Here is a 24,386-nt window from a genome sequence, read left to right as displayed (position 1 = left end):
GCATTTATTCTAAAATCTATTAAGGTTTTGTATGTAGTAACACATACTGTTCCCTGTTTAAGGTCCAAGGTCATTAAAAAAGAGTATTTTAGAAATTAATCCTAGAAAAGCTTAGGGCTTTTTACTTCTGTGTCAAAGTATTGTTAAACACATGTTGTTTTTTAAATTGTAATCCACCTTAAACATTTTGGGAACCAGGACGTATTATATATAATACATTAGAAATAACAGAAGGTTTCTTATATTCCAATGGCTAAAATTGAGCAATCAGTCTTTGGCATCAACATGGTAGTTCTTCAACTTTAGTGAGCACCAGAATTCCCTAGAGGGCTTTTTAAAATACAAATTGCTTGGCCCCTCCAGGAGTTTCATATTCAGTAGGTCTGGGGTGGGACCAAGTATCTGTTTTTCTAAAAAGTTCCCAGGTGATGCAGATGCTACTGATCTAGGGCTGAACTTAAAGAACCACGGTGTTAATAGATGATCTAGGGATTTCAATTCCATTTCACTTTCATCTTTTTTTTCCTCTGTTCTTACATGTCCTTAAAATGAAATGTCATTAATGTTTATAACATTGACAAAATATTTACAGCTAAGTGGCTTGGCAGCACCTAAACTATGAGTTAAATCAGAAGGCTAGCACTGGAACAGTCCCAGTACTAATACATGTATTAGTACTAATACAGGTCGACAGAACTAAAGAGGACGAGATTTCCAAGCATTTATTTATAGAACTCTAGTCCCAATGGGGGCTTCCCCGGTGGCTCAGATGGTAAAGAATCTGCCTGCAATACCGGAGACCCAGGTTCAGTCCCTGGGTCGGGAAGATCCCCTGGAGAAGGAAATGGCAACCCATTCCAGTATTCTTGCCTGGAGAATCCTTTGGACAAAGGAGCTTGGTGGGCTACAGTCTATGGGGTCTCAAAGAGGCAGACATGACTGAGCAACACTTTCACTTTTTAGTCCCAGAGGATACTCCTCCGAGAGAGTTCTGCAGTCACAATGTTTTGAGATATTACATAGTGTGCCTGCCACTGCCTTAGAGATAGATGATCACAGGACATACATATCTATATCATCTATCTCCATGGAGAGTAAATATATTTTAATTTGGTGTAACACAGCATTTTTCTGAAATTGGTTGATTAAGGAAAACTCTTCAATTAGCCCTTATGTAATGCCTCCTAGGTAAGGTCACAGAGTAGAAAAGTCCTTATTTTATGAAGGAATAAAATAGGGCCATGGCAGATGGTTGAAGATAATAAATTCTTTAAGAATACCATAAATACAATTGCAAATGGCATTTCAGTGTCAAGAGTAGCAGGGAGAAGGGTAGGGATTGATCGGATATGCAGGGAAAAATAAAGATGAGTCAAAGATGCCAACAACAGGAAACAAGGATAAATTTGAAGGAAGGAAAAAGGAGGTGGCTCCTCAAGCCACGCTTTCAATATAATTAATTGGTATCAAATAGCTTGTGAAGTAAACAGTTAACCAATTAATAGCATTCAGCTCCCAAAGGTATTAGTTCCAAATATAAAGAATTAAAATTACTAAGACTTCCTCTTAATGAAGTAAATCCTGTTATACATGCCAAAACAACAGTACTTCTATGTAGAAGAAAGACTTCTAAATCTTGATCAAGAGTTCATCTATTTCAAATATTATTCAATACAGTAGAAACTATGTTTATGGAAATAGAAACAGACTAGTAAAATAAAAGAAAAAAGAGTTCTTGAATTTACTTAAACTGAGCTAACTGCATGATTTAAATGGATGTATATTTTGCTGGGTGAAGCTGTATTTGCTTATGGTTTGTTTGAGTATACTTTTACCTAGATGCTCTCAAAGCATGTGCATTATTAGGTCTAATGATGATTTGGACAGGACTGGAAAAGGTAAGTTTTCATTTTAATTCCAAAGAGCAATGTCAAAGAATGTTCAAGTTACCGTACAGTTGTGCTCATCTCACACGCTAGCAAGGTAATGCTCAAGATCCTTCAAGCTAGGCTTCAGCAGTATGTGAACAGAGAACTTCCAGATGTACAAGCTGAGTTTAGAAAAGGCAGAGGAACCAGAGATCAATTGCCAACTTTTGTTAGATCATAGAGAAAACAAAGAAATTCCAGAAAAAACATCTACTGCTTCATTGACTACACTAAAGCCTTTGACTGTGTGGATCACAACAAACTGTGGAAAATTCTTAAAGGGATCTGAAAACCAGAGCACCTTACCTGTTTCCAGAGAAACCTGTATACAGGTCAAGAAGCAACAGTTAGAACCAGACATGTAACAAAGGATTGATTCAAAATTTGGAAAGAAGTATGTCAAGGTTGTATAATGTCACCCTGCTTATTTAACTTACATGCAGAGTACATCATGCGAAATTCTGGGCTGGATGAATTACAAGCTAGAATCAAGATTGCCAGGAGAATTATCAACAACCTCAGATATGCAGATGATACCACTCTAATGGCAGAAAGCAAAGAGGAGCTAAAGAATATTTTGATGAGGGAGAAAGAGGAGAATGAAAAAGCTAGCTTAAAACTCAACATTTAAAAAACTAGGATACTGGCATCTGGTCCTATCACTTTATAGCAAATAGAAGGAAAAAAGTGGAAACAGTGACAGATTTTATTTTCTTGGGCTCCAAGATGCCTGTCGATGGTGAATGCAGCCATGAAATTAAGAGATTCTTGCTCCTTGGAAGGAAAGTTATGACAAACCTACACAGCATATTAAAGAGCAGAGACATCACTTCACCAACAGCTGACAAAAGTCTGTATAGTCAAAGCCATGGCTTTTCCAATAGTCATGTATGGATGTGAGAGTTGGACCAGCAGGAAGGCTGACGACCTAAAAATTTATGCTTTCAAATTGTGGTGCTGGAGAAGACTCTTAAGAGTCCCTTGGATTGCAAGGAGATCAAACCAGTCAATCCTAAAGTAAATTGACCCTGAATATTCATTGGAAGGACTGATGCTGAAGCTGAGGCTCCAATACTTTGGCCACTTGGTGTGAAGAGCCCACTCATTGGAAAAGACCCTGATGCTGGCAAAGAATGAGGGCAGGAAGAGAAGGGGATGACAGAGGATAAGATGGTTAGATAGCATCACTGACTCAATGGACATGAGTTTGAGCAAACCCTGGGAGGTAGTGAAGGACAGGGAAGCCTGGTGTGCTGCAGTCCTTGGGATCACAAAAAGTTGGACATGACTGAGCGACTGAAAAACCACAACAATGCATAAGTATATTTGATTTCTATTTTTGATGATTCTGTGCAGATCCTTCATTTGCTTTTGCTGATCACAATGAGAAAGTAAGGGATTCATAATGTAAATGTGGAAACTATTCTCCTGTTTGTAAACAGGTGAGAGAAAGCATATAAATTATAGCCAAAACTCTAGCTAAATTTTTAATCTCACCAATGTTGACTCACAATGACTAGTTACATAAACCTATCAGGTTATATAATCAGAAAAGGGTGAGATGCTTTGAGAATCATGGATATGCATTTTTGAATGCCAAAATAGAGATCCTTTTAAGCCATCATTTTGTGAACATTGTACATTCTTGGGCTGCTATTGCATTGGCAATCTCTAATGAAAAAGTAAGCAGTGGTACATCATGACAACCCCCTGAGCATGTACTCCGCAGAAGTCAACTGGGTGTGTCCATAACTGCATTCCAATCTTTGATTTGTTGCTGTAGCAGCTCCAGGGCTTTTCTGGTGGCTCAGTGGTAAAGAATTCACCTGCCAATGCAGGAGATGTGGGTTCGATCCCTAGGCTGAGAAGATTCCCTGAAGAAGAAAATGGTAACTCCCTCCAGTGGTTTTGCCTGAGAAATTCCATGGACAAAGAAGCCTGTTGGGTTATAGACCATGGAGTTGCAAAGAGTCAGACACAACTTAAAGACTGAGCAGGCACGCATGTAGCAGCTTCAACACTATTGTTGTTTAGTCTCTAAGTCACAATTGACTCTTTTGCAACACCACGGACTGTAGTCCACCAATCTTCTGTTAGGATTTCCCAGGCAAGAATACTGGAGTGGGTTGCCATTTTCTTTTCCACAGGATCGTCCCAACCCAGGGATCAAACCTGTGTCTCCTGTGTTGGCAGGAGGATTCTTTATCACTAAGCCACCTGGGAAGCCCAGTGGCTTCAACATACAATGCAACTAAATATGCTTTTAAGAGCCTGGCATTTCTTCTGCCAACTATCAATTATTTACAAAATTGTATCCCCCTTATTTCACAGAAACAGTTAAGATAGAAAATAAATGAAACTAGATCAGGAAAAATACAACCTAAATTAGGAGGTCAAAGCAGGGAGAGGAATTAGAAAGCAGACTCCAGGATATAGGTCCTTGCTTAGAAACTAAAATCTTAGATGCTAATTTGGTTCTGAATTTCTAGGCAGCCAATATAGAAAAGGCAGTGCTATCATTTAGAGGTACTAATTATTTAGCCATGTAGAGGAAGAAAAAAATTTCAGTCCCTTTCTTCTGAATGAAATTTCCCACCTAGGATTTTACACAGAGGCCACTGAATGATGTAATGGGCATACTATCCCTTCAGAAAATGAAATACCAGGTTATTATTAGTATAATGAAAGTTTCATCTCCACTGCTGTTGTGTTGAGGACTTTAATCAAAGAACTTATCAGTGAAAGCAATTTCATGGAAGCTTTCCAAGAAAATATGGTTCAGCATGTAGTTTTCTGATGCATAATTTAGCCCAAGGATAACACTTATAATATCTATGATGATTGAATATTCTGTATCTTAGATATCAGAGAAGGCAATGGCACCCAACTCCAGTACTCTTGCATATTCTCTAAATTATTCCTCACAAGCATCACTTTCCTCAGCAGGACCTTTGCTGAGCCAGGCTACAGAAAGACTGAGGTTTTCTTTGGCAAGAGTTTATGATTTACAAATGCCTGATAGAAGGGCCCAATGTACATTACTACATAAATATCACTATTTTCACTGAGAGTTATAAAATGCAGAATTCTATTTAATCATATTTATCTTAATCTGTACCTTTTCTTTTGAGTGAAGTTTCACTTTTCTTCCCTTTTCCTTCCTGAAGAGGTTCTCGATTACCATGCGGGGGTTCTAAACAAAATTTAACACACAAATATCATTTGTGATTTTTTCTGATAGCTGGTTTATGATTTGTAAGCAATCAAATGTGATTTCTCAAAACAGCTATATTTGTGAACTGCCTAAAATGGCTAAGACCTTTACTGTGAGTTAAAATTAATCTGAAGTTAGACTATGGATTGAAAATTCTTGAATGACAACCCTGATAGGACTATTCTATTTTGTGACATTGAGAAGTTGAGTCCTAAGTTTAACATCAGCATTTGGTAGTGAATTTGATTGTTGTTGTTCAGTTGCTAAGTCATGTCTGACTCTTTTTGTCAGACATGGACTGCAGCACGGCAGGCTTCCCCGTCCCTCACCATTTCCCAGAGTTTCTCCAAATTCATGTCCATTCTGTTGGTGATGTCATCCAACCATCTCATCCTCTGTCACCCACTTCTCCTTCTGCCTTCAATCTTTCCCAGCATCAGGGTGTTTTCCAATGAATCAGCTCTTGCCATCAGGTGGCCAAAGTATTGGAGCTTCAACTTCAGCATCAATCCTTCCAATGAGTATTCAGGGTTGATTTCCTTTAAGATTGACTGGTTTGATCTCCTTGCTGTTCAAGGGACTCTCAACAGTCTTGTCCAGCACCACAGTTCGAAAGCATCAATTCTTCGGTGCTCTGTCTTCTTTATGGTCCACCTCTCACAACAGTATGTGACCACTGGAAAGACTATAGACTTAACCATACAGACCTTTGTCAGCAAAGTGATGTCTTTGCTTTTTAACACACTGTCTAGGTTTGTCAGTGAGTTTGATTATAAACTCTTTAATGCAACATACATGCAGAGTTTTAAAAGTTAGTCACAAGTACATTGGAAGCAGATGGCTCTATTAGTATTTGGAGATAGTTCACTGAAATGATTGTTATACAATAAGATGACTGGATCTATAATAAGAATGATGCCAAAACACTTTGAAGGAGAGTTAAATAAACCATTGTTTTGATATGGCACATTCTTGACCTCATACTTGGTTGCCTGTGACTTTCACCTTCCATTGTGCCTTGACTGTAACTTGTAATACAAAGGATTGTTTGGGAATATATACATTGGATTGCCTGGAATCTAATTAAAAGACATGCTGGAAAGGGGGAAATGGGAAACTGATGACCTGGAGGTCAATGAGATTTCCCAAATAATAATTTGGTCTTTGAAAAAATCACTACATCCCACATAATTCACCAAACAGGTTCAGTCATCTTTCTCCGTTTGCCCTACGTTACAGTTTGTCCCCCTTGTCATAAGGATGCACATATAGGGCAATTTAAATGTCTGTGATAGAGTTTGTCTGACCTATTCTTCGTATTTAGAAGTGACAGTTATAAGAATGTGTAAATGCATAACATATCACTTATGTTTAAATATCTCAGCTCCAAAAACAAGATTCCATAGAAATAAGACAACCTCTTTTGTTAATCTCTATAAAAGGACTTTTAAACATCCAAATAGTTAAATAGTTAAACACCAAACTCATTCATAAATAAATAAATACAAAGGTTTGAAATTTTTTTTTTTTTTTTTAGAGGTAAGGTTAATAAAAAAAGCCTAGATAACCTCTTAGTACCTTTAATAACAATACTCTGGGTAACCAACATTTTAGCTCCAAACTTTAGCAGAAGGCAATAGAAAAGGGGGTGAAAATAGGGACACCTGAGATGCTGAACTTACAAAATATTGTGAGCAAGTCTAATTTCTTCTGGGAGTAGCATGAATTCTGCCTCTTTGAAACTTATTTCCAAAATGTATTCTGAAATCTCCAAATGTACTCTTAGCAGCATGGATAGCACTACCATGCTTTGTCACACTCAGAACTTTAGTTTTAAATTACATTCTGACATTTGATAGTGGACTTGATAATAAACCCTTTAATGGAACAAAATTGTGAAGTGTTAAAAATTTAATCTCAAGTGTACTTGAAGAAGATAAAAAATTAAGAACTGTAAAAAATTAATAAATAGAAATCACAATTAAACAAAGTTGAGAAACCAAAAGGGGGAGATCTTTGGCCCTAAGAGGATAGTATTACCCAACAGGAGGAAGAAAGATTCCTCTTCTTTCCTGACACGGATTCAGCCAATGAAAAGCCATGGACTCATGGGGTACTATGGACCTTCCAACTTCCTTTTCCCTCTATAGAAGCATTCTCCTTCCCTAGTCATATGAGGACTTATATAGGGCTTGCCATAGTTGCAGACCCTGCATTATCATTCCCTGCTAATTCTGAATAAACCCACCTTCACTGGAGAAATATCTGACACTCTATTCATTTCAGGTCAACAAACCCATATACAGTGTAGAACTGTCAGTTCAGTTCAGTTCAGTCGCTCAGACATGTCCGACTCTTTGGGACTCCATGGACTGCAGTACACCAGGCTTCCCTGTCCATCACCAACTCCCAGAACTTACTCAAACTCATGTCCATTGAGTTGGTGATGCCATCCAACCATCTCATCCTCTATCATCCCCTTCTCCTCCTGCCTTCAGTCTTTTCCAGCATGAAGGTCTTTTCCAATGAGTCAGCGCCAAAGTATTGGAGTTTCAGCTTCAGCATCAGTCCTTCCAATGAATATTCAGGACTGATTTTCTTTAGGATGGACTGGTTCTATCTCTTTGCAGTCCAAGGGACTCTCAAGAGTCTTCTCCAACCACAGTTCAAAAGCAACAATTTTTCTGCACTCAGCTTCCTTTATAGTTTAACTCTCACATCCATACATGTCTACTGGAAAAACCATAGCTTTGACTAGACAGAACTTTGTTGGCAAAGTAATGTCTCTGTTTTTTAAAATGCTGTCTAGGTTGGTCATAGCTTTTCTTCCAAGGAGCAAGTGTCTTTTAATTTCTTGGTTGCAGTCACCATCTGCAGTGATTTTGGAGCCCCCCAAAATAGTCTCTCACTATTGTAGAAATGTATTTGAGCAAAATGACCTTTAGTACTCAGTGTACAATGCTTCCTTCTTTACCCCATTTCTAACTTGGTTTTTTTTTTTTTTTTAGTAAATCATTTCTCTTTTCTTCTCAACTTTTAAAGAAAATTGTAATTGGATGTTTGCTTTGGGCTTGTTCAGAAGTCTCTGGCTTTCAATTCTGAAAATGTGTTCTTTGAAAACCACTAAATTTTTTAATATAAATATAAATAAACCTGCTGGGAACTTCCCTCCATAAAACCGCTTATCCCAGATTCCCCGAGCTGTAAGGGCAGGGTGACCTGTGCTGTGGCACCATCAGCATCTATTAGCACTGAGATCTCCTTACAGTGATGCCTTGCGGTTGGAAGACAGTAATTAGGCCTCTGGGGGTGAACGCTTCTGTGCATTTTATTTTATTTATTTTTTTAAATGTATTTCTTTTAATTGCAGGCTAATTACTTTACAATATTGTAGTGGTTTTTGCCATACACTGACATGAATCAGCCATGCATTTTAAAAGCTCAGGCAGTAGCCCGGCCCTTGCGGGAAGAATGAGACAGATACATACAACCACTCTTTGAAGCAACAACAGCTTTATTATTCCTCCAAATGCACAGTATTCAACTATACAATTTTAAATTCACAAGCAAACTTAAGAAACTTAGAAGACTGCTACAGATTGGTTTCAGGGAATGGCTCCAGTACATAGAGATTCCTGGTCATGAGGCTGAGGTGAAGAAAGGGAGGGAAGGCCATGGTCTTGGGTTTGAGGCCTGGGTGGACAATGCCAGGCCCCACTGAGCCTCTGTGGAAATTGTCTTCCCCAGTTAAATAGCATTTTTAAGGTTTCCACTAGTCCTCCAGACCTCTGCTTTGTTTTTTAAAGGGAAATACTATGTATGTTTAATGAAAGGCTTTGTGCTTCATTGTTCATATGATAAAAACATTTTTGTGTATCTTGTCTTTAGTTAAGTCCCATTTTGTGGAATATAATGGTCTTTAGCAGACCATCATAAATGTTATTAAAGTTTTCAAATTTATTTGTTTAATATAAGTAAACTTAATTTTGAAAAATCAGACCCATCTCTGATCTCCATGAAGAAGAAAGATTATAGTCTTTAGAAATGCAATCATGACACAATAACAAGCAAACCTAGGTGGACTTGGTAACTGCACAGCTGACCACTTACGAAGCCAAAACCAGAAAATAAGTCACGTTTGTTTCATATACACAGCACTAAGTTGATCCTGTCACGCTCCCAGTATCATACATCCCAACAGTTGAGCATTTGACTTTTGTCATTATATATTCTACCATTTCATGGTCCATAGTGGTTAAGGATACAGAAAAAACTTAAGCTAAAAAATATTCTCTATATAAACTATCCATGTATGCTATATGTTGTAAAGATACAAGTTTACTGAGATGTCGGGAGCTTGTTTCTAGCCTTTTATAATTGCATAGCACAAAAGAATAACAGTTACATATGTATTCTAGCCTCTAATGGATGCTGTTGATTTGTTCCCTTATTCTTGTGGGCAACTGGTTATGTTCTCATTTTGGTAAGGAGGTCTCAGTGTCCATAAACTCAGCTCTACCACTCCAACAAACAGAAGTCTGTCCCCTTGATCTGCTCTATGCTCCTTATGGTTATTCTGTCTGTGCCTCCCCTTCTCTTGTCTGTGGTCTTATTCTAATCAGTAGATCTGGGCATGAGGATGCCCACACAGAGGGATCCCACTTGGTCAGGTACCTGCACTTTGGGACAGCTGTGCTCTCAGCTACTGCTGCCTCTCCACTTCATCTGAGCAGACAGCTTCCTTTCACATGACTGATGCTGTTCAAAGCCTGACTCTGCTGCTGCTGCTAAGTTGCTTCAGTCATGTCTGACTCTGTGCGACCCCATAGGCTGCAGCTCACCAGGCTCCCCTGTCCCTGGGATTCTCCAGGCAAGAACACTGGAGTGGGTGGCCATTTCCTTCTCCAGTGCATGAAAGTGAACGCTACTGATAGATAAATGGACTGGTACTATTATTTACAATTGCTTTCTAAGTGAAAATGAGAAACCTGTAGACAGGGTTAGCAATCACTGTCAGTCACCTGATGCTTGCTTTCCTTTCGCAGCGGGAGTTTTGGACCGCTCCTGTGGAAGGTGGACTTCTTTCTCTTTCTCTGGTTCCGGAGGGGGAGGAGGAGGAGGAGGAGGAGGGGATGTCTTCTCAGTCAGGGAAACTTCTTCTTTTCTCTCAGCTTCCTTTTCTTCTAATTTCTTTTTCACTTCAAACAGGATGATAAGAATGGATCTTTATTAGCAACTCCAGACACCTACTATTTCACATAAACTAAGATAAACCTAACTTAATATAAAATTGCTCTCACTGAATTAAGGCTAAATTCATGTTTTAAATTATCCAGTCCTTAAAGCTGACATTTGACGTCATCTCTGTCTGGTTAGAAATACTATTTCCCCTGCCTCTGATGGAGATGGTGATGACGTGTGTGTGTGTGTGTGTGTGTGTGTGTGTATCTATAGCAGGTAGAAGACTTGCTGATAGGGTGCTGACTTTAAAACTAACAATCTAGAATTAGCTAATCTACTGGGATAGGAAACTAAAGAATTACGTCAAATTTCCTACTGGATAAACGAGGTGAAAAAAGCCTAAAGAGAAGGTGAAGGGCAATATGACAGAAGAGGTGAGGATCAGGAGGACATAGAAGGGAACAGAAAAGCATGCGGCACCAACTTCTAGGGGTAAATACATATAAAGCATTTATAATGGTGCTCAGTACTCAAATAAGGCTTAATAAAATTCATCCATTCATGCACTAGCTAGTTATTCAATCTCAGTTGTGCCCTGAAGGAAAGGAAGCCTTATAACAATAAGATAAACTATGCCAATACTGTGCGGTTCCGAGGTGGCACTGGTGGTAAAGAACCCATCTGCCAATGTAGGAGACATAAAAGACACAGGTTCAATCCCTGGGTAGGGAAGCTCCCCTGGAGGAAGGCATGGCTACCCACTCAGTGTTCTTGCCAGGAGAATCCCATGGACAGAGGAGCCTGGTAAGCTATGGTCCATAGGTTCACAAAGAGCTGGACACGACTGAAGGGACTAAGTATGCATGCGAGCCAATACCATCAATAGGTAAAACTATACCAATACTGTAAATAATAGTAATACAAACAATGCTAGGCACAGTTGTGGCTGCCAGAGATACAAAAGTAAAACAAAAGAGAAAAATCACTGCCTTGTGAAGCTTGCAAACCATAAACATGAATAAAGTAAGTCACATAAGAAGCTGGAAGGTGGTAAGTGCTCTAGAGAAAGTACATAGAGCAGAAGGAAGGGCGTCAAGTGCTGTGGGGCAGCTTTTACAGTTTGTTTAAATGGCGTGCTTTGCAGGGTAGACCCACTGAGGAGGTGGCTATTGAGCAAAGACTTGAAGACACTGAGGGAGTGTGCGTTCCAGGCAGAGGAGACAGCTCTGGGGTGTTTCTGGATTGTCTAGGCTCCTATAATTGTTAGGGCCCTTTGCCCTTCCGGATTCAGGCTCACCTTACCCAGTGTGCCCTTCCCACCCTCCCTGACTTCCCAGGGCTCCACCCTGGAAATGGCCACAACTTTACCCCTGTACCAATGGCAGTGGATACCTGCACCCTTGTATGGCTATTTCTCCCATTGCCCTTAGATCGTTCTTTTCACCTTGGCAAGATAAGGAGGATTTGTTTTATTGGATTTTTTTTCAACCTGGAAATTAATGTCTTTTCTGATTATGAAAGTAATATATAATTATTGCCTTTAAAATTCAACAATGTAGACAAATAAGCTGAAAGAGAAATTTCTTGTTAATTCTCTTCGTCCTCCTTCTTCCCTCCTCATCAAAGACTGTATTATTGTTAAAGAGAAAACCATAAGCCCAAAATGGCATCACTTGTGCTAAATAAATAAAGTCCATGATACCAAACCTATACTACCTGCCTCAGTTGCAGTTTCTACCTTCCTCGTAATTTTAATCAATCAGTTTGGAATTTTCTGGTTGGCACCAATGAGATGATCTGTCATTTGGCCCTCTCTATATCACCTCCCCTCTTTATCAAAGAAGAAGAGTCAATCTGTATGGCAAAGACCCCTGCAGTTCCCTTCGCCCAAAAGATGTCCTGGCCCAAAGTAACCATTTTTTCCCCCTTTTGCTAAAGACTTCCCTGTTCCACCCTCGTGTCCCTCGTGTCTATGAAAACTTCTACTTTTTACTTCCCTTCAGAATGTTAGATGGGACACTGTTTGGTCAGGAATAGTTGAATAAAGCAAGTTAGAGCTTCAGATTTCCTGGGTTGAAGTTTATTTTTTTATTAGCATATACTGTCACTATTTTCTGTGCTGCTGCTGCTGCTGCGAAGTTGCTTCAGTCATGTCTGACTCTGTGCGACCCCATAGACGGCAGCCCGTTAGGCTCCTCGTCCCTGGGGTGCTCCAGGCAAGAATACTGGAGTGGGTTGCCATTTCCTTCTCCAGTGCATGAAAGTGAAAAGTGAAAGTGAAGTCTCTCAGTCGTGCCTGACTCTTAGCAACCCCACGGAATGCAGGCTACCATGGACGGAATGCTTTTCCGTCCATGGGATTTTCCAAGCAAGAGTACTGGAGTGGGTTGCCATTGGCTTTTAATAATTGTTGCTGTTGTTTTAATTGCTTAGTCATGTCTGACTCTTTTGTGACCCCATGGACTGCAGCCCATCAGGCTCCTCTGTCCATGGTATTTGCCAAGCAGGAATACTGGAGGGCGTTGCCTCCAGAAAATCTTCCCAACCCAGGGATAGAACCCATGGCTCCTGCATAGACAGATTCTTTACCACTGAGCCACCTGGACAGCTCAAATTTAATAATAGATATACTTTTAAAAACAAAAAAGGGAAAATTTAAATATAACCTGATTTTTCCCACTTAACAGTATATTATGCTTATTTTAAAACAGCAGACTGTTCATAGAAGTACCATATCCTTTTATTTTTTGTTTTTAACTTAATTAGGATGTTTAGTAACATGGACTAGGTAAATATTTATTATTTTAATGACAAAATATTTGTTAAAAATAATGAACGGATTGGAATGTAAATCTTAAATAAGTGGCAGTGGATTCTGTTCATGTAATAAGTGACTGGAATATAAAATCTTTAGGAGAATGTTGAAGTGATTCTGATAGCTGGAAAAAACACTGATTCAAATTTCTAGATGTTTGAAGCTACAGTTCAGTTCAGTTCAGTCGCTCAGTCATGTCTGACTCTTTGTAACCCCATTGACTGCAGCACGCCAGGCCTCCCTGTCCATCACCAACTCCTGGAGCCTACTCAAACTCATGTCCATTGAGTAGGTGATGCCATCCAACAATCTAATCCTCTGTTGTCCCCTTCTCCTCTCGCCTTCAATCTTTCCCAGAATCAGAGTCTTTTCCAATGAGTCAGTTCTTCGCATAAGGTGGCCAAAGGAATAGAGTTTCAGCTTCAGCATCTGTCCTTCCAATGAATATTCAGGACTGATTTCCTTTAGGACAGACTGGTTCTATCTCCTTGCAGTCCAAGGGACTCTCAAGAGTCTTCTCCAACACCACAGTTCAAAACCATTAATTCTTCAGTGCTCAGCTTTCTTTATAGTCCAACTGTCACATCCATATATGATGACTGGAAAAACCATAGCCTTGACTAGACAGGCCTTTGTTGGCAAAGTACTGTCTCTGCTTCTTAATATGCTGTCGAGCTTGGTCATAACTTTTCTTCCAAGGAGTAAGCGTCTTTTAATTTCATGGCTGCAGTCACAGTCTGCAGTGATTTTGGAGCCCCCCAAAAACAGTCTGTTTCCCACCCCAAAATAAAAACTGTTTCTACTGGTTCCCCATCTATTTGCCATGAAGTGATTGGACCAGATGCCATGATCTTAGTTTTCTGAATGTTGAGCTTTAAGCCAACTTTTTCACTCTCCTCTTTCACTTTCATCAAAAGGCCCTTTAGTTTTTCTTTGCTTTCTGCCATAAGGTTGGTGTAATCTGCATACCTGAGGTTATTGTTATTTCTTCCGGCAATCTTGATTCCATTTTGTGCCTTATCCAGCCCAGCATTTTGCATGATGTACTCTGCATATAAGTTAAATAAGCAGGGTGACAATATACAGCCTTGATGTACTCCTTTCCCCATTTGCAACCAGTCTGTTGTTCCATGTCCAGTTCAAACTGTTGCTTCCTAACCTGCATACAGATTTCTCAAGAGGCAGGTAAGGTGGTCTGGTATTCCCATATCTTTCAGAATTTTCCACAGTTTGTTGTGATCCACACACTCAAAGACTTTGGCATAGTCAATAAAGCAGAAATAGATGTTTTTCTGGAACTCTCTTGCTTTTTCAATAATCTAGCAGATGTTGGCAATTTGATCTCTGGTTCCTCTGACTTTTCTCTTTTTTTTGTATTTTATTATTTTATTTTTTAACTTTACAATATTGTATTGGTTTTGCCATATATCAAAATGAATCCGCCAATGGTATACATGTGCTCCCCATCCTGAACCTTCCTCCCTCCTCCCTCCCTATACCATCCCTCTGGGTCATCCCAGTGCACCAGCCCCAAGCATCGAGTATCATGCATCGAACCTGGACTGGCGACTCGTTTCATATATGATATTATACATGTTTCAATGCCATTCTCCCAAAGCATCCCACCCTCTCCCTCTCCCACAGAGTCCAAAAGATTGTTCTATACATCAGCGTCTCTTTTCCTCTGACTTTTCTAAAACCAGCTTGAACATCTGGAAGTTCACGGCTTACGTACTGTTGAAGCCTGGCTTGGAGAATTTTGAGCATTACTTTACTAGCATGTGAGATGAGTGCAATTGTGCAGTAGTTTGAGCATTCTTTGGCATTGCCTTTCTTTGGGATTGGAATGAAAACTGACCTTTTCCAGTTCTGTGGCCACTGCTGAGTTTTCCAAATTTGCTGGCATATTGAGTGCAGCACTTTCACAGCATCATCTTTTAAGATTTGAAAGAGCTCAACTGGAATTGCATCACCTCCACTAGCTTTATTCATAGTGATGCTTTCTAAGTCCCACTTGACTTCACATTCCAGGATGTCTGGCTCTAGGTGAGTGATCACACCATTGTGATTATCTTGGTTGTGAAGATCTTTTTGGTATAGTTCTTCTGTGTATTCTTGTCACCTCTTCTTAATATCTTCTGTTTCTGTTAGGTCCATACCATTTCTGTCCTTTATTGAGCCCATCTTTGCATGAAATGTCCCTTGGTATCTCTTATTTTCTTGAACAGATCTCTAGTCTTTCCCATTCTATTGTTTTCATCTATTTCTTTGCACTGACCACCGAAGAAGGCTTTCTTATCTCTCCTTGCTATTCTTTGGAACTCTGCCTTCAAATGGGTATATCTTTCCTTTTCTCCTTTGCTTTTTGCTTCTATTCTTTTCACAGCTATTTGTAAGGCCTCCTCAGACAGCCATTTTGCTTCTTTGCATTTCTTTTTCTTGGGGATGGTCTTGATCCCTGTCTCCTGTACAATGTCACGAACCTCTGTCCATAGTTCATCAGGCACTCTATCAGATCTAATCCCTTGAATCTATTTCTCACTTCCATTGTATAATTGTAAGGGATTTAATTTAGGTCATACCTGAATGGTCTATTTGTTTTCCCTACTTTCTTCAATTTAAGTCTGAATTTTGCAATAAGGAGTTCATGATCTGAGCCACAGTCAGCTCCCGGTCTTGTTTTTGCTGACTATATAGAGCTTCTTCATCTTTGGCTGCAAAGAATATAATCAATCTGATTTCAGCATTGACCATCTGGTGATGTCCACATGTAGAGTTTTCTCTTGTGTTGTTGGAAGAGGGTGTTTGCTATGACCAGTGTGTTCTCTTGGCAAAACTCTGTTAGCCTTTTCCCTGCTTCATTCTGTACTCCAAGGCCAAAGTTGCCTGTTATTCCAGATGTTTCTTGAGTTCCTACTTTAGCATTCTAGTTCCCTATAATGAAAAGGACATCTTTTTTGGGTGTTAGTTCTAGAAGGTCTTGTAGGTCTTCAGAGAACTGTTCAACTTCAGCTTCTTCAGCATTACTGGTTAGGGCATAGACTTGGATTACTGTGATATTAAATGGTTTGCCTTGGAAATGAATAGAGATCATTTTGTCATTTTTGAGATGGCATCCAAGTACTGAATTTCTGAGCCTTTTATTGACTATGATGGCTACTCCATTTCTTCTAAGGGATTCTTGCCACAGTAGTAGAGATAATGGTCATCTGATTAAATTTACCCAATCCAGTCCATTTTAGTTCGTTGATTCCTAAAATGTCGACATTCACTCTTGCCATCTCCTGTTTGACCACTTCCAATTTCCCTTGATTCATGGACATAACATTCCCAGTTCCCATGCAATATTGCTCTTTACAGCATCAGACCTTGCTTCCATCACCAGTCACATCCACAACTGGGTGTTATTTTTGCTTTGGCTCTATCTCTTCATTCTTTCTGGAGTTATTTCTCCACTGATCTCCAGTAGCATATTGGGCATGTACTGACCTGGGGAGTTCATCTTTCAGTGTCCTATCTTTTTGCCTTTTCATATTGTTCATGGGGTTCTCAAGGCAAGGATACTGAAGTGGTTCACCATTCCCTTCTCTGTGGACCACTTTTTGTCAGAACTCTCCATCATGACCCGTTCGTCTTAGGTGGCCCTACAAGGCATGGCTCTTTGTTTCACTGAGTTAGACAAGACTGTGGTCCATGTGATTAATTGGTTAGTTTTCTGTTATTGTGGTTTTCAGTCTGTCTGCCCTTTGATGGAGAAGGATATGAGGCTTATGGAGGCTTCCTCATGGGAGAGACTGACTGAGGGGAAACTGGGTCTTGTTCTGATGGGCCATGCTCAGTAAATCATTAATCCAATTTTCTGTTGATGGGTGGAGCTGTGTTCCCTCCCTGCTATTTACCTGAGGCCAAACTATGGTGGAGGTAATGAAGATAATGGTGACCTCCTTCAAAAGATCCCATGCATGTACTGCTATGAAAGTGAAGAGGAACTCAAAAGCCTCTTGATGAAAGTGAAAGAGGAGAGTGAAAAAGTTGGCTTAAAGCTCAACATTCAGAAAATGAAGATCATTGCATCCGGTCCCATCACTTCATGGGAAATAGATGGGGAAACAGTGGAAACAGTGTCAGACTTTATTTTTGGGGGGCTCCAAAATCACTGCAGATGGTGACTGCAGCCATGAAATTAAAAGACGCTTACTCCTTGGAAGGAAAGTTATGACCAACCTAGAAAGCATATTAAAAAGCAGAGACATTCCTTTGCCAATAAAGGTTCGTCTAGTCAAGGCTATGGTTTTTCCTGTGGTCATGTATGGATGTGAGAGTTGGACTGTGAAGAAGGCTGAGCACCGAAGAATTAATGCTTTTGAACTGTGGTGTTGGAGAAGACTCTTGAGAGTCCCTTGGACTGCAAGGAGATCCAACCAGTCCAGTCTGAAGGAGATCAGCCCTGGGATTTCTTTGGAGGGAATGATGCTGAAGCTGAAACTCCAGTACTTTGGCCACCTCATGCGAAGAGTTGACTCATTGGAAAAGACTCTGATGCTGGGAGGGATTGGGGGCAGGAGGAGAAGGGGACGACAGAGGCTGAGATGGCTGGATGGCATCACCGACTCAATGGACATGAGCTTGAGTGAACTCCGGGAGTTGGTGATGGACAGGGAGGCCTGGCGTGTTGCGATTCATGGGGTCACAAAGAGTCGGACACGACTGAGTGACTGAACTGAACTGAACTTATGTACTGCTACACCCACTGCCCCCAACCCAGCATCAGGCCACCACTGACCCACGCCTCTGCTGGAGACTCCTGGACACTCCCAGGCAAGTCTGGGTCAGACTTGTTGAAGCTACAACCTAGACTCAATTTGTTTTTGCTTTTCAATCTCAACTCTAGAGGTTACCTTCCTCCTCTCAGCCTAATTTCTGACTGTCAAAATAACATGTTAAGCCTTTTATATATTTGTTTTGTGTGAAAGTTTCACATGGATGTTTTGGGGGAGTGGACATTTAGATGTGGAAGCTTGTCTTTCTAAGTGTGAACTCCTGGGTTCCCAAGGTGATCGCGGCTTACACTTATGCACTATTTCGGTGTCAGTTCACTGATAAATCATAGTAGTTAGGTCACAAATTTGGGGATGGGAGAAAGTATTCTACCAAGACAGTTTTAGAACCTTTGTGATATTGATAATTTTGACTATTTTTTATTATACCAAGAAATTACAGTTGTCAGTGAAGTCAAGTATGATTGATAAACAAAAGGGTAACATTTCATTTCTTCCTAAGCTCATCAAAACCACACATTACATTTTTGTTACATAAACTCAAAATTATAAAAGAATTGTAATTACCTTTATTCTCTTTTTTCATTATTTCAGTCATAAACATTTCCTTTACTTTTTGGCACAATGACTGTTTATCTACTTCAGCATTGATTTTTATCAAAATGTTTTCTGGCTCTGTAAACCACTGCTCCAATGAAGGCCAGTTGTCCAGGAAGCCTACAATTCTGCAAAACCCAAATATTATATGAATATAATATCATGAATTATATGAATATCACATACTGAATATGTGAATATCACATACTGAATATATCATATATATCACACATCACATATGAATATCACATACTGATTGAAATGTTGAAGTAATATTAAGCATGATTTATCTAATGTACATGATGAAAAAACCAGCTGCCAATATATCTGAAAAAAGCAACTTTAAGAAGTCTACAGGCAATGAAATACATCCACTTTAAAGAAGACATCATTTAATGCCAACTAGCCATATGTTTTGAGGTATAGGAAAGAGTAAGAGAAGATTTGGAAATCCTACCATTTCAGGAAACTTTTGATGTGGGTTTAGTTTTCTAAATGAAGTTCTAAGGAAACATCACCTGTACTTATAGTAGACTGAGTACCCTTCTCCTGGCAGCTATAGCCTGAGCCACATAGGTTATCTACTTTTTCATAGATAGAGAAGTTCAAGAGACCCTTGAGTAAGTGTCAATGGTGGTGGTGGTTTAGTCAGTCACTAAGTCATGTCTGACTCTTGTGAGTCTACCAGACTCCTCTGTCCTTGGGAATTTGCTTTACTCAAACATACTCTTGGAATGAGTTTGGTCCTCTGAGAGTAGATAGGCTTCATGAATCAAATTCCTCTTTGTTGCCTCAACTCATGTTTTCAGAGTTCTCAAGTTTTCAAAATATTGTTTAATTTTGTCTAATTTTTCTTCTCCAATGAGCAAACTGCATACAACCAAAAGAATGCTTATTAAGCATCATTTAATTTTAGTTTTAGAACTACACTCTATAATCTGATGCCTAGATCTTTCAAATTCCAAGATCTTCATTGGCATTTGTTGAAAGAGAGCTGAATTAGGATTCCCTCTAATGAACTTGTAAGTTCATGTAGCCATAAAGGGAAATGTTGCTTGATTTAATTCTTTTTTTCTGTGACTATGATGACTTATACTCTGAATATAAAAGCTAGCACACAAATATTTCACTCAATATCAAAGCTACTTAGTTTTGTTTTACCTATAAAACAGTGAACGCTAGGAAATACATTTTCCCCCTAGATCTGATGATTCTAAAGTGACTAGTTGGTAGTTTGTTCACAGGGCAAGAAACAAGAAGACAATGAGTTTTAAACTAACCTGTGCTGTATTTGATCTCTTAAATTCTGGTCCTCATCTGTATCTTTGTTTTTAGCAGCTACACGCTGATTGATATCTTCAAGAGGAGTTTCACTTGAAAATGCTTCAGCTATGATATTGAAATTACTTAATTAGACAATCTGCTACACCAATCAAAGTTGCAGTAGCACTGCCAAAATATACTGATACAAAAAAGCCAAATGAATATGGTCTTCCTCTTTGGCTGAATATTAATTAAAATGTTTAACAAAATACTGAAAAAGTAAAGTATAGTTTTGAGGTCAGAATTCAAATTTCCCTTAGAAATTAGGAGAAGGAGGTAAGATACAACATTTAAGAGGAGCTCTAGTTTCAAGGTAGAACATCTTGGGATTGACCATGAAGAGAAGGTACTGAAAAATGATGGTTTGTCATAAATAACAAACAAGGAAATCAACACCATGATGTAAAAATTAAGGATGAAATAACAGGGTAGCCATAAAGTCAAATATGCATGTTATTTGTCACAATAATTTATCTTTCTAGACTTTATGATTTTTTCCCTGTAGAAGAGACAGAAAGGAACATACCACAGGAGACTGAAGCCAAAACCAATTTCAACTCCTCTGATTGAGTCCTAGCAAGGATTAAGGAACAATGTCCAGAATACTTATGAATTCAGAATAAATGGAAAATCATAAAGAGGGAAAGAAAGCCTTGAACTAGGTTAAAAGGAACTAGATTACTCAGTTAATGCAAGAGAACACTGAAGAGCAAATTAATAGCACTCAAGAAGATGAAGACCCCTCACAGGATACAGCAATCAATTGTCCTCCATCTATATTCATGATACAAAAAGAGGAAATTAGTTCACAAAACAGAATATGCTTTTAGGTTATTCAGAAAACCCAAAGATGCTGACGACAATGAGTGATGGAAGAAGACTGTGGGAACTATCATGAACCATCCATGGTCACTAGCTCATTGTTGTCAAGGACTTCAGAACATGTATCAGCATTCTTCTCTTCCCAAACTGCACCCAGGCTTTGGACCCTTCCTCTTCTCTCCACATCACTAACATGGCCATATCTTGGATTTTTTGATCACCTCGAAGGGCTCCACCTCTGGAATGGCCCCATCTCTGCAATATTAATGATCAATACCCTTATCTATACCCTTATTGTCCTGCCAGCACTCCTCTATAGTTGATGAGTCTCTATGACCCATCCCCCTAAATTTGTACATCGTTTTCCCCAAATTGACAAGCACTATACTGACTTGATTTTATTATTTTAGCAAACCTGAGTTGCACGGTTGAACATTTCAACTTCTCTCCCTCATCTGACAACTTCAGTTTATATCTTTCTGCTGCACCAGCCTTTAGATGATATCCATCTCTCTTTTTGACTTGTAACCTCACTGACTCTCTGGCTCAAAAATCAGCTGAGCTCTTTCATATAAGTGTACCCTTTCCTAAAACAGGGTGGGAGGCAGACAAAGACAGAGATGAGAAAGAGACAGAGAGGGAGAGAGAAAAGGAATACAATAACAATAATGATAAAAATATCCTGTTTCCATTGTTCTTTCCTTTTGTTCAGAGACAAGTTTCTTGAGAGGTATCTATATTCACACTCTCCACCTCCTCACCCCCATTCACATTCCGTTCCATAGCAATCCATCCTTTCCTGTCCCCCACTCCATTGAAACAGCTCTCCTTCTGGTTATCAAAGACATCAACCCAATGGAAATGTTTCAGTCTTTGTCTTACTTGATTTATAGGTAAAATTTAGCACACAGTTCTTAAATGTTTTTACACATATAGTCAGCCCTCCATATCAGTGGAGTCAAAAAACCACAGATTGAAAATATCTGGAAAACTAATTTCAGAAAGGGCCCAAAAGCAAAACTTGATTCTTCCAGGTGTAGCAACTATATAGCAGTCACATTGTATTAGGTATTATAAGTAATCTAGAGATGATTTAAAGTATACAGGAGGATGTGCACAGGTTATATGCAAATCTTGTATAATTTTATATAAGAGACTTGTGCATCCTTGGATTTTGGTCACTCAGTTGTGTCTGTTTGTGACCCCATGGACTGTAGCCTGCCAGACTCCTCTGTCCATGAGAATTCTCCAGGCAGGAATACTGGAGTGGGTTGCCATGCCCTCCTCTTGGTATCCAAATGGGTTCTGGAATTAATCCCCTGTGAATACTAAGGGAAGACTGTAGTACATTATTTTATATCCACAACAAAACTTGTAAAGTAGGATTGCGATTCTAAAATTGGCCCCAAATGGCATAGTTTATAAATGAAAGAAAAAGCATTTGATTCCAGTTATCTCACTCCAAGTTCTGAATTTCTTTTTAAATTTTCAAACTGCTTATTGAACTATACCTTCCAAAAGAATGCATATGTGAATATACAGCTCAGTGGCTTCCCAAACTGAAAATAGCATAAATAGCGCCGAGATCAAGAATCTTGAAAGCAAGTTGGATTGCTTTGAGTTGTGGGCTCTGTTCTGCCAATAAACAGCCATGGATTGGCAGTATCTTCACCAATCCTCAGATATCCTTGAACAAGAATAGGAAGTTAGCTGAACACCCATCACTACTGTCAGTATAGTCCCTACTTCCTTGTATGGAGAGAAGTAAATTCTCCCTTTGGGAATTTGATGGACAGCATTCAGTGTAAAGTACTGTGCTCAAGAGCTGAAGTAGTACCTAATGGTTTTGTCCTTTTATTTAAATAAACAGTGAAAGGAAGATCTCAAAATTATACAAACTCAAAATAAGGAAGAGTCAAGTGCTCATGCTTTAAATGTCCACCTATAAATATAGGAGGAAATGATTCCCTAAGTCTCTCTTAGCCACAAATGTCATTATATTAGTTGTAACAGCAAATATATTGTACATATACAGTGTACAATAATATCATCTAATTCTTTAATTAATGAGGGAATCAGCAAGATATTACAACTAGTTCAAATGAAAATCTGAATAAGAGACATAGTCACAGACAGGAATGATAAAATAGATGGTAATAGAAGAAAAAACTGGTTACTATGTATAGAATAATGTCATACTTGAAATTATCTTTTTCAGCATATAGAAATTAACTATCTTAATTGAATAAAATTCATTTGTATGTCTATGGACAAGAATCATTTGAATAACCATCAATTTCTACAATTTATGGTTATAGAAGAGATGAGTTAAGCCAGTGAAAGGTACAGAATCCTATGAAACCAAATACTCCAAGGGGTCCTATAGACAATAGTCTTCTAGTGAAAGAACATCCAATAATCTTGTGTTCATTTCAAAGTCTTCCACTGTTTTTCCCGATGTGTTTCCTGATGTCCTGCCACTCTTGTTCCTGATGCATGTACCAGATTCGCTCGGTCGTGTCCGACTCTTTGCAACACCATGGACTGTAGCCTATCAGGCTCCTCCATCCATGGGATTTTCCAGGCAAGAGTGCTGGAGTGGATTGCCATTTCCTTCTCCAACCAGATTCTATACTAAGTGTTTAACATTTATCTCACTTAATATATGTGAGACAATAAGAAATGTATATTTGGTTTTTGTCTCCTGACACAGAGCTTTGAAAACCCTTGTAATTTCCTATAGCGGTAAGAGGAGGGTTTTTATATTATATTATTCATAATTAGCCTCTTTCAACCTTATCTGAGTTTATGCCAAAGACGTGACTCTTGGGAGGGTGGAGCCCTTCTGCCTGAGCAACCAGCTGACCACAGAGTAGAAATTTCAGTCCTAACCCCAGGTCTCTAGGGATGGGAAGAGGCTAGAGGCTGATCACCAATGCTCAGTTATATAGTCAGTCATACCTACATAATGGAACTCCCATAAAAACTCTAAAGAAGGGGTTCAGAGAGCTTGTGGGTTGGTGAATGCATCCATGTGCCAGGAGCGTGTCACACACCAGACTCCACGGGGGAAGGGCCTGAGCTTGGAATTCTTCCACACTCTGCCCTGTGTACCCCTTCAACTGGCTGTTCATTTGTATCTTCTATGTCAGTCTTTACAACGAAACAGTAGTAGTAAGTACAGTGCTTCCCTGAATTCTGTGAGTCATTACAGATAATTACAGATAATCTATCAGACCTGAGGAGGGGTCATGGAAACCCCTAATTTATAGTCAAGTCAGACAGAAGCGTGGGTAACCTGGGGATCCACTGCACTGAGGCAGACATCTGAAGTGGGAAGAAGTCTTGTGGGACTGAGCCAACTGTGAAAATCTGTGATAACTCTGGGAAGTTACTGCCAGGATTGAATTAAATTCTAGGACACCCAATTGGTGTTTATTAAGAACTGAAGAACTGGGTGGTAGGGAAAACCCATACACCTTTGGTGTCAGAAGTGTTGTGAGCAATGAAACAGTTTCCCTTTAATTATCCAGTAATAATGCAATGAGCCATTCTATTATATATATCGTGAGATGGAGGTTTAGAAGAAAGAAAGAAAGAATTAGCTTTCCAAAGGTCAAATGCCTAAATAACTTGCAAAGCTAAGAATGTGTGCTCTTACTCATAACTACTTAATTTATGGAATAAAGTGATATTTTCATCTTGAAAGACTATTTGACCTCATGATG

At 39.2% G+C, this 24,386-nt stretch overlaps 1 protein-coding gene across 10 annotated transcripts in view; it reads right to left on the bottom strand.

Annotated features, from left to right (window-relative positions):
- Positions 1 to 24,386, bottom strand: part of SPEF2 (sperm flagellar and cilia associated 2) — a 208,077-nt gene that overhangs the window by 96,790 nt on the left and 86,901 nt on the right. For all 10 annotated transcript variants that reach the window (XR_015148649.1, XM_086361399.1, XM_086361400.1 and 7 more), the window contains 4 exons: positions 19,794 to 19,902; positions 18,484 to 18,641; positions 10,164 to 10,340; positions 5,047 to 5,121 (listed from right to left, as the gene is read on the bottom strand). Coding sequence is in view for 9 of the 10 variants with exons in the window: in XM_086361399.1 (XP_086217525.1) it covers positions 5,047 to 5,121; positions 10,164 to 10,340; positions 18,484 to 18,641; positions 19,794 to 19,902 (519 nt within the window). In the remaining variant the exon portion in view is untranslated. The remainder of the gene's footprint in view (positions 1 to 5,046; positions 5,122 to 10,163; positions 10,341 to 18,483; positions 18,642 to 19,793; positions 19,903 to 24,386) is intronic.

This window comes from Bos grunniens, chromosome 20 (genome assembly GCF_055505025.1).
Source record: "Bos grunniens cultivar Pamir isolate PY7600 chromosome 20, Bosgru_T2T1.0, whole genome shotgun sequence".
In the NCBI taxonomy this organism is placed as follows: domain Eukaryota; kingdom Metazoa; phylum Chordata; class Mammalia; order Artiodactyla; family Bovidae; genus Bos; species Bos grunniens.
The sequence above is the reverse complement of the archived record's forward strand: the minus strand, read 5'-3'. Positions and strand labels throughout refer to the sequence as shown.